Source organism: Chiloscyllium punctatum, chromosome 1, assembly GCF_047496795.1.
Source record: "Chiloscyllium punctatum isolate Juve2018m chromosome 1, sChiPun1.3, whole genome shotgun sequence".
Taxonomy (NCBI): Eukaryota; Metazoa; Chordata; class Chondrichthyes; order Orectolobiformes; family Hemiscylliidae; genus Chiloscyllium; species Chiloscyllium punctatum.
The window spans coordinates 102,720,311-102,731,180 of NC_092739.1; the positions used below are offsets into that span (position 1 = coordinate 102,720,311).

General features: G+C 37.5%; 1 protein-coding gene across 2 annotated transcripts in view; it reads left to right on the forward strand.

Annotated features, from left to right (window-relative positions):
* LOC140477943 (embigin-like) overlaps positions 1-8,332 on the forward strand; it is a 48,539-nt gene extending 40,207 nt beyond the window's left edge. For both annotated transcript variants that reach the window (XM_072571642.1, XM_072571641.1), the window contains one exon: positions 5,532-8,332. In XM_072571642.1, the coding sequence (XP_072427743.1) occupies positions 5,532-5,546 (15 nt within the window). In that variant the 3' untranslated portion in view covers positions 5,547-8,332. The remainder of the gene's footprint in view (positions 1-5,531) is intronic.
* The last annotated feature ends 2,538 nt before the right edge of the window (positions 8,333-10,870 follow it).

The window sequence follows — 10,870 nt, forward strand, 5'->3', positions numbered from 1 at the left end:
CAGAGTACTGGGCTAATGGTAAGGTTCTTGGTACTGTGAATGGGCAGTGAGATCTAGGTGTCCATGTACATAGACCCCTGAAAGATTGTCACCTGGGTTGATAGGGTTGTTAAGAAGGTGTATGAAATGTTAGCTTTTATTGGTAGGGGGATTGAGTTTCAGAGCCATGAGGTCATGCTGCAGCTGTACAAAAGTCTGGTACGGCCTCACTTGGAGTATTGCGTACAGTTCTGGTCACCGCATTATAGGAAGGACGTGGAAGCATAGGAAAGGGTGCAGAGGAGATTTACCAGAATATTGCCTCGTATGGAGGGAAGGTCTTATGAGGAAAGGCTGAGGGACTGGAGGCTGTTTTCGTTAGAGAGAAGAAGATTAAGAGATGACTTAATAGAGACGTAAAAGATGATCATTGGATTAGAGAGGGTGGACAGTGAGAGCCTTTTTCCTCGGATGGTGTTCACTAGCATGAGGGGACATAGCTTTAGATTGAGGGGTGATAGATATAGGATAGATGTCAGAGGTAGGTTCTTTACTCAGAGATTAGTAAGGGCATGGAATGCCCTGCCTACAACAGTGGTAGACTCACCAAATTTCAGAGCATTTAAATGGTCCTTGGATAATTATATGGATGATAATGAAATTGTGTAGATTGGTTTCACAGGTTGGTGCAACATCAAGGGCTGAAGGGCTTGTACTGTGCTGTATTGTTCTACGTTCTAATGTCTAAAATCACTCCTCATAACTGAACCCCTGAACTCCAGGTATCATTCTTGTAAACCTATGTTGTACTTCCTCCAAGACCAGTATTTCCTTCCTAAGCTGGATCTACTATCACTACTGCCACTTTCGATAAGAACCTCGGATGTAAGCTGTCAGGCTCTAACTTGTCTAAATTCAGTCTCAATATTTTGCTCAGTGCTTTTTTCCTTGTGCTGATTCTCATTTTCTTTCACTAGCAGCTGCATTACCTGTTACTATTAGGGTGGTACTAGTGTCCTCCACAATGAAAATTGAAGCAAAATACTGATTTAGTGACTTTGACATTTCTATATTGCCCACGACTAACTCCCACTTCCCAGTCTCATGTTCCAAGAGATCAACATTCACTTGAGCTATTCTTTCCTTTATACTTTTTAAAATTTGGTAATTTTCTTTCAGAATTTGCTTTTGCTCTTTTCATTACATTTTTAGGAACCCTTTGTTGACCTTTAAAATTTTCATAACCTTCCTGCCTGCCTCTTGCCTTAGCAATATGGTATGCCTAAGTTTTTGTCTTTATAATATCTTTAACTTGCTTGCTTAGCCATGGATGTTTCCCGCTCCCCCCCACCCCGGGTTGAATCTGGTTGGGTAGTGCTGCAAAGCAATAAGGGGAAGTAAAGATTAGTAGGAGTTGTTTATAGAATACCAAACTGTGGTATTAATAGTGAACATACTGTACATCAGGAAATTAGTGATGCACATAACTTTAATAATGGGTGACATCAATTTGGAAATAGGTTGGGTTATCCAAGTCAACACTAATGCTGTAGAGGATGAATTCCTAGAGAGGATAGATTTCTGGAGCAGGGTGTTGAGAAGCCAAGTAGGAATCAGGCTAGTTTAGATTTGACATTATTTAATGAGAAAAGGCTTATTAATAACCTTGGAGAGATAAGCTGGAGGAGCCTCCTCTTCAGGCTCTCTGCCTTTATTCCTGATGAAGGGCTTTTGCCCGAAATGTCAATTTTACTGCTCCTCAGATGCTGCCTGAACCGCTGTGCTCTTCCAGCACCACTAATCCAGAATCTGGTTTCCAGCATCTGCAGTCATTGTTTTTACCTTATTAATAACCTTGCTGTCAAGCAACGTTTGGAAATAGTAACCATAATATGAAATAATTTTGGAATATGTTTTATGTGATATGGTTCATTCCGAAACTGAAGTTCTAAATCTGAGCAAAGGAAATTAAAGAAGTACAAGGCACAAGTTAGCTAGGCTAGATCGGAAATATCCGTGAATGATATGATGGTATATGGGCAATGACTAGTATTTAACACAAATCCTATAAGGTCTACAAATCCTATAAAGTCTACCAGCTCATTCATGCCACGAAGGCACAGGCACACCAAGGGAAAGTTGAATCAATCATGTTTAATGGAAGAGGATAAAGATTACATTAATCAAAGAAGTGACAGATGCAAATGCCAGAAGTAATGGTGATTCTGAGGATTAGGAGCAATTTCTGGCCCAGTAAGGCAGGAACAAGAATCTGATAAGAAAAGGGAAAACAGAACATGAATGAAATCTAGCAAGGAACATAAAAGTGATCCAAAAGGACTTATCAAAATCAACTTAAATCTGGATACTAACAGAGATGTGAAGAAAGAGTTGGTGGAAGCAGCCTAGAAAATAGACTAAAGGGAAGGTCAGTAGATGAGCAGTGGCAGACATTAAAGCAGATACTCAGCAACACTCAGGAAAACTTTTGTTCAGGTCAAAAAGAATGCCTCAATGAGAAGGATGAACCACCATATAGTTAAGAATGGAGAGTATTCAATTTAAAACTAAGATACACAAAATGGCAAAAACTATTGGTAGCCCAAAGGATTGATTTTTTTTAGATGCCAGCAATGGATGATGAAAAAAAGATAAAACAGAGAAAAATTATTGTGGAAGTAAATTGACGAGAAATATTCACACAAACAGCAAGAGTTTCTGTGGGCATACAATAAAGAAGAAAGCAATGGAAGAGTGCTTGGGACTCATGAAGGATGCAATCGGGGAATTGATAAAATGTAACAGGGAAATAGCAGATATTTTAAACTGATATTTTGCATAGATTTCCACAGTGGAGGACACTATAAACATCCCAAAGATATCAGATAAACAAAATGCTAATGAGAAGCAAGTTCTTGTAACAGACTCCATTGTAATGGTCAAAATACGTGACAAATCAATGCACTGAAGACAGCCTGATTACCCGAGAAGGCCTCTTAGAAGCCTGAAAGTGTGCTCTTCCAGCACCACTAATCCAGAATCTGGTTTCCAGCATCTGCAGTCATTGTTTTTACCTTATTAATAACCTTGCTGTCAAGCAACATTTGGAAATAGTAACCATAATATGTTCCTACTTCCTCACAAGGCACACTAGTATCTCACTATTCAGCTGAAAAGGACGAAGAGGTGAGGGAGAATCCAAATGCTTCTTAACTTGCTCTTTGAGCCTTTGCTGCATTGAGCTAAGAGACAAGTTGATGGTATACAAGTCTGTGCACATCACTGGTATGCACTGTATTTAATTCTTCAGGGGAGTTATCAGTCTGTGGATTCTGGAGATTTGAATTTAAAACAGGAAGTGCTAAAGTAACTCAGCAGGTCTGGCAGCAGGGATTCTGAAGAAGCATCATTGGCCTCAGTTCTTCTCTCTCTGTAGAGACTGTCAATCCATCTGAGCATTTCTAGCACTTTCTGATCTTATTCTTATTTGCAGTTAATCATAGAATCATAGATGTACAACATAGTAACAGACCCTACAGTCCATCTCGTCTATGCTGACCAGATATCCCATCCCAATCTAGTCCCATTTACCAGCACTTAGCCCATATCCCTCCAAACCCTTTCTGTTCATATACCCATCCAGATGTCTTTTACATTGTACCAGCCTCCGTTATTTCCACTGACACATCATTCCACCACCCTCTGCCCCTTAGGTCCCTTTTAAGTCTTTCTCCTTTCACCTAAACCTAAGCCCTCTAGTTTTAGACTCCCACATCCCAGGTAAAAGACCTTGTCTATTTACACTATACAGGCCCCTCATGATTTTATAAACCTCTACAAGGACCTCCACCACCCCCCACCCCCCACCTCCCCCCAGCCTCCGATGCTCCAGTGAAAACAGCCTCTGTCTATAGCTCAAACCTTCCAACCTTGGCATCATCATTGTAAACATTTTCTGAACCCTTTCAAGTTTCATAATATCCTTCCTACAGGAGAGATAGCAGAATTGCACACAATATTCTGAAAGTGCCCTAACCAATGTCCTGTCCGGCTACAACCTGACCTCCCAACTCCTACAGTCAGTGCTGTGATCAATAAAGGCAAGCATACCAAATACATTCTTCATTTTCGTATCTACCTGTGACTCTATTTTCAAGGAACTATGAACCTGCACTCCAAAGTCTCTTTTACTGTTCGTGTTTGCTTTGGCACTGGTTCCTAGCCTTAAAAAGCTTCTTTTAAGATGTTTGCCTTTAAATTTGCTCATAGTCTGGTCACTTCTTATTGCACTCCATCTCTATGTTCCTCTTGTGCATTCCTCCCTTCCTCACTACACAATTGGTAACCATGTTTTCAGGTCTTCGTGTTTAATCTCCTATGCAAATCTGTTTTGCCTCTCCTTTAGGTTTCTCCTTAAAATCCATTTCTTTGATTAGGTTATTGGCTTCCTTGTCCTTATATCCTCTGTTTTGGCTCAGTCTGTTTTCCAAGTATACCTCTGGAAAGAGCGAGGGATGTTTCTCCTACATTAAAAATGTTCAATAAATTAAGTAGTTGATCTACAGGCAGCAAGCCTATAAGTTTTTGGTTTTGCATTATGATGTGCTCACTTGGTCTCTTTGATTATGTGAGCCTGTTGCCTATTGATAATCACTGTATTATTGGTTAAGCTGGGTGCAGATTCAAAGAAAAGTTGTAGAAAGCGTTGGAAATCGGAGCTTCAGCATGAGTACAGACATTTGTGGCCAGTGATATTTTAAAATATTGGAAATAATTTCTCATTCACATAACACCTTGATTTTATCATATCTGCATTGCTCTGAGATATAAACTACACAACAAACTAGTGAACACAAAATGTTCGCATGGTGTAGATCAAAAAATATCAGAGTGCTCATATATAAGTAATAACTCAGGAAGATATGAAATGGGAGCTGCAGAAGGCCTCTTGGCTCTTAGAACCTGCTCTGTTATAACTTGCTAGTTGACTTATGATTCTCATGGATTTCCTGAGATCTGTTGATCCGTTATAAATGAAGTTCTGTTTAATGTTTTCAGGTGGGGATAAATGAGCAGTAAACATGCTGTTAACATCAATGCCAGATAAATAGGAAGCTGGAAAACAGCAAATGAGCTTAGCATCCCAATATTCACCTACAGTAGCTGAGAAACTCTACAGATGCTGGTATCCCATCACCAAGTCATGCCTTATTTGCACATGCAAAGTCCTTGACACTTTCTCGGAGTCAGTTCTCAAAGTGAACAGAACCTCTGACACTCCTGTTTATATCTGGCAGCCAGGGCTCCCTGGTGGGACTGTTAATCTGGTCCAATCAGAGAACTCATTCTGTGAGGTCCACCTGGCTGACCTTATTCCAATCACTGCAGTAGCCATCTTACTTCATGTGGCAATTAAAATAGCCATTCGTATCTACAAATGTAACTAATAGATGTGACTTAGACCTGCTGCATTTGAGTGACTTTCTCATGGATGAGAAAAGATTTTTAAGTTGACAACTTAGTAATATGTGTGACTTTTTGTTTTTTTGCAGGAAATGCAAAACTAAGCAACAAACCTGCTGGAGCACCGTTACTTCGATATGCACCAACGTGGCACTACTGTTGGATGAACTAAGCAATATCTGTATTAAATGCTTATTCTTCATTTGTATTAGAATTAGAATAACAGCTCAAGATTAATCCTCCTGTTACCCATTCGAGCAAGGTACTTACTGAGTCTCTAATACAGCATTACTAGGCACTGTACCTTCTATAATTATTAGGTTACTTTGTCCTTTAATAATATCTGCATTATCACACCTTCTAATAACTAGTCAGCTATTGTAGCCTCCCATACCTAGTGATACTAGTAAGTTACTGTAACATTTAATAATCACTCAGATCCTGTATCCTCTATTATTTGTTAAATACCATTCCCTCGAATGAGTATGAGGCCTCACACTGTCTAATAAATATTGGATGACCTGGGGTTGTATGTAGACATAAATTGTTGAGGGTGGCAGACTGGTCACGGAAGTGGTTAATGAGCTATGCAGGATCCTGGGCAATGTTGCAAAAATAAAGTGAAAACTAATATTAGAGAGGGTGCAGAAACAGTGTATGAGAATAGTTTCAGAAAAGAGGACATTCAACTATTTGGATAGATTTAAGAAGCTAAGATTGTTTTCCTTAAAGAAAAATTGATTGAGAGATCATTTTGATGGTGGTGTTCAAAATCATCAAGGCTTTGGAAAGAGCAGATAGGGAGAAGCTGTTTCCTTTGGCTAAGAATCATTGATTGAAAATGAATGACCAAAAAGCCAAAATTGATCTGAGGAAAAATAATTTGTGTATGAAATTAGGATCTGGAATGAATTGCGTGAGAGTGCTGGAGGCATATTCCATCATTTCAAGAGATAAATTATCTTGGGAAATAAAAATGACAGGATTAAAGAGAAAAACAGGGAGAATTGGTGAAACTAGCTGAGTTGCAGAGTACCAACATGGGCTGAATGATCTCCTTTTGGTCTATTAGTAGCCATTCCAATAGTCTGTAATACTAGGTAGCATACCCTCAATAACTATTATGCACCATATACCAGAATTACTAGGCTATGCTATTCTTTAACAATTCCTCGGTGTCACAATGATTAATTACAACAGGGGTGCCTCACCTTCTATTAATACCAAGAGTATTGTCCAATCAAACAACAGTGTATTATTCCTACTTACAACCAGGAAGTATTGTAAACTCTAATAACTGCTAAGTTATTGTAAAGTCCGGTATTAGAATTTTTTTAATATATTTTTCAAACAAACAGCATTGAACTTGCCAACGATAATGGTTCACCCATCAAATACCTTTTTAAAGAAACAAGATTCAGAACTAAGAAATAGATTGCAGTTGAATGAATTTGCATTATTGGGTATGGAATTCATGACCCAAAGCTTAGACAATTTCAATCATAATATTTTTATATTAATGATAAGTTGTCCTTATCCCTATTAAGAAGAGCCCAGTTTTCCATTTGTTGTTGGATGGGAAAATAACCTTGTGCTGTAGAAAGACATTGCTTTACAAATTTATATATTTAAATGTAGTGTATATTGTCATACACTGCACTATTGTGATGTAAGAATCAATTATATAACTTAGATAGGGAGTTTATGACATATAAAATAGATTCCCTGACTAATTATGTAATTGATTTTTACACTATTATAGTACAGTGTATGATAATAAGTAATGAAACAAATGTTGAAAGGCCACAGATATACATTGTATCAATTCAGGTTAGAAAATATAATAAACACCTATTAAAATAGCTGTTGACAGTTGTGTAAAAGGATCCAAAATACCTGCTGCCAAAAACCTTGAGAACAGTGAAAGTTAATTTTTTATCTGGCAATGCACTAATGTAATTTTGGAAATAATTTAACAAAAGCATTAAAGTGGCAGTAACAAATCACAGAACAAGTACAGTCCTCCTGTGGGAGCAGAGTGGATACTGAAGCTGCTTAAACTTTCTACAATTAGTAACAATTACTAAAAGGTTTGTGGTATTCGTTGTATTATCAAATGAAGCATCACATTTCTTTCAAGAAAAACACGAGTTTTGCTTTTTTATTATTCCTACCCAAAATAGTAATCCTTCAATTGCAACAAAACTCAGTGCAATAAATTTTAGACTGAGCCAAATATTTCATTTTGCATTATCAGTGATAGTGGGGCCGATCTGAAAAGTAACTTATTTGAAGAGCAGATTGTGAATTTTAAGTGTTTTGTCAACATGATTGAACTCCTTTACTTTTTGAAGGGTTGTTGCTAACAGGAATGAACATTATAAATAAAACTATTGACTTCATGATAATGTACTTCATGATAATGATACTTTGATGCACCATTATTAGGTAGCAATCTTGGGATAAGCCCTTTTAATCTTTACTCATCCACTGGTGGCTTGTGAGTGGGGGTAGGAGTTAGAAATTTGCCTTAACTGCAATTAAACTCTTATGACACGAAGAATGTGATTGCTATCAAGTCAATTATACATATGCAAACAGCTAAGCTAAATGTTACAAAAAGGACTACCTTGTGTGTATGTGTATTGTCTTAAAGTCACAGGCTTTGAAATGCTGGTGGTAGTGTTTCACTGATCTCTTGCTGTTCCACCTGACAGAGGGAAAAGACAACCATTTGCACCATTATTCTATGCATTTTGTTGGTCTCCCACCTGAGTTCTGATCACAGATCAGTTGTATTTCACACGTTGCAGATTTTGTTTTTAAAGGAATGATATGGTTTCTTCCTGTAACTATTTTTGACAATGCAATAAACCAACATTTAAGTAAACCAATTCTGATCTTTAACTCATTACATTCCGATGACCAAGTACATGATAAGCAAACAGGTGAGAGATTTTTCATATTCTGAACAGCAGTTCTTTACTTTCTGTTACATTGATATCAAGATGACTTGCACATAGCCTTAAGTAGCAAGAGTCACATTAGGTTGATAATGCAATGAGCCAAGCAGCGAGCTAAGCTTGTAGAGACCTTGATAAGAAACAGGCCCAAAATGTTCTCAGACAAATTCTCACTCTGCTGCGAGAAATGCAACGCAAACTGAGATCAGGCACTAAAACAAATTTCCTACCACATTTTTAGCAAAGTTATTACATTGCAGAGACAGAAAGTCAACTAATATGGTGGTGCAAGTGATAGACTTATATGTCTAGTCATGGTTGGATCAGTGGCACCAGTGGAAACAGGCAAAAGTTAATACTGCAAGGGACTCATTAATATGGAGAACCAAGGTTGTTTCCACTTTGTATATAAGTGCAAAATAGATGATGTATGATCCATTTTGTAGCCAATAAGATCATTAGACATAAGATTAGAAGTATGCTTTTTAAACTATTTAATCTGCTCCATGATTCAGTGAGATCACGGCTGATTTGATAATCCTCAATTCTACTTTCCTGCATTATCCCCATCTACCTATTTCTAGTAATCTATCTCTCTCAGCGTTGATCATACTTATTGATCCAGCCTGGATAGCCTCCGACAGTAAAGAGTTTCACAGATTAACTACCTTCAGAGAAAAAAATCCTCAACAGCTCTTTCTGAAATGAGTGACCATTTACTGTAACATTATGCTCTCCCATCATTAGAAACAAACTCTTCACATCCATCCTATCAAGCCCCCTAATAATCTTATGTTTCAGTAAGATCGCCTGTCATTCTTCCAAACTCCAATGATTATAGGCCCAATCTACTCAACCTCTGTTCATAGAAAAAAAACTCCATATCTAAGATTAACCAAGTGAAATTTGTCTGGTCTGCCTCCAATATCAATATATAATTTCCTTACATAATAGGGCCAAAGCTGTTACCAGTATTCCAGCTGTGATCTGACCTGTACACAACCTCCCTATTTGTGTCCTCCATTTCCTTTGAAATAAAGGCCTAATTCCAGTTGTCTACCTTATTACCTGCTGAAGTTGGCATACTTTTTTTTGCTTCATGACCAGAACTACTAAATCCCTCTGTGCTGTAGCTTTATACAGCTTTTGGTTTTCAACTATCTCTCTTGGCTGGATAGCTGATTTGTGGTGCAATGTGATGCCAACAGTGGAGGTCAATTTCTGCACCATCTGAGGTTACCATGAAGGATTCTCCTTCTTAGCCTCTCTCCTCACCTGAGGCATGGGACTCCTCAGGTTAAACTGCCACCAGTTATCTGTCTGCAATGGTAAGATCATGGCAACTTGACCATTAGTAAACAAACAGTTATATTTGTGTCCCTCACTTTTTGAATAAGAGATTTTTCCAGAATCTAAGGATTCTTGGAAAGTTGCTACCAGTGCATCCATTATCTTCACAGCTACTTCCTTTGAAATCCTAAGCAATATAGATGAAGAATAGGAAAGATGTGTAATAGGCGCCTGATCTGATATTACCTATTTTTACATGATTACACAAAGTTAAATTTGCACCTAATGAGTTTAAATTAACATGTTTATATCAACTAAAAGAACTCATTTAGTCATGCTGCTGTTGTTGTTCATTTACATGCCAGTTATGATTTCCTGAATTCCCTTTGTGTTTTTTCTTAGTCTGCAATTTGAGAAGCCTATTTTATTGTGAGGCTTTTGTCTGTTCAGTAAAAAGAGCTTAAAATACACTATAGATAATAGTTAGGGATATTTTTGTAACATCTCCTACTGTTGTAAATTTTTTGTTATTCACAATGATAACCGAAAGACTCATCCATTACATGCTGTTGCAATCTATTAGTTTTGTTGTAGAATAGTAAACTACCATTCAGAACAATTTACTTAAAGCTTTGGACTGAAAGGTAGGACTACTTGATAAACAAACACATGAAATCCAGCTCACATTTTTAATTGTACTGTTGTGACTGATTACATCAGGTCACATTTTTGAAGCTATTGTCAGAGATACATTGTTTATTGTTACATGTTACAGCAATTACAGAAACCTTTTTGTCTCTATTTCATCCTCTGGAAATAGACCGTTTTAACTTGTTTTATCTTTCTGAAATTTTAACGTGACTGACTTGTTTTGTATATTTAACACTAGTTGATATATTTTTTACCTCCATCACTTTCTTAAACAGCCTTTCTTTCCATTATGCATTTAGTTCCCTCTCTCCACTCTCCCTATGTCTGTCCCAGTGAACGCCCCTTGTTCTTGGCAGATATCCATGTTCTATTGTAACGCTGTCATGTGAGTTGTTTACCTTTAGACTGCTACTATTTTGTTCTAGTGTTGAAAATAGTGTAAACCCAATGTATCAGTTTAAGTTGCTGCATACCAATGTAGAACAAGAATAATTGACGTAAAAGTCTCAAAATTTTATAACTGC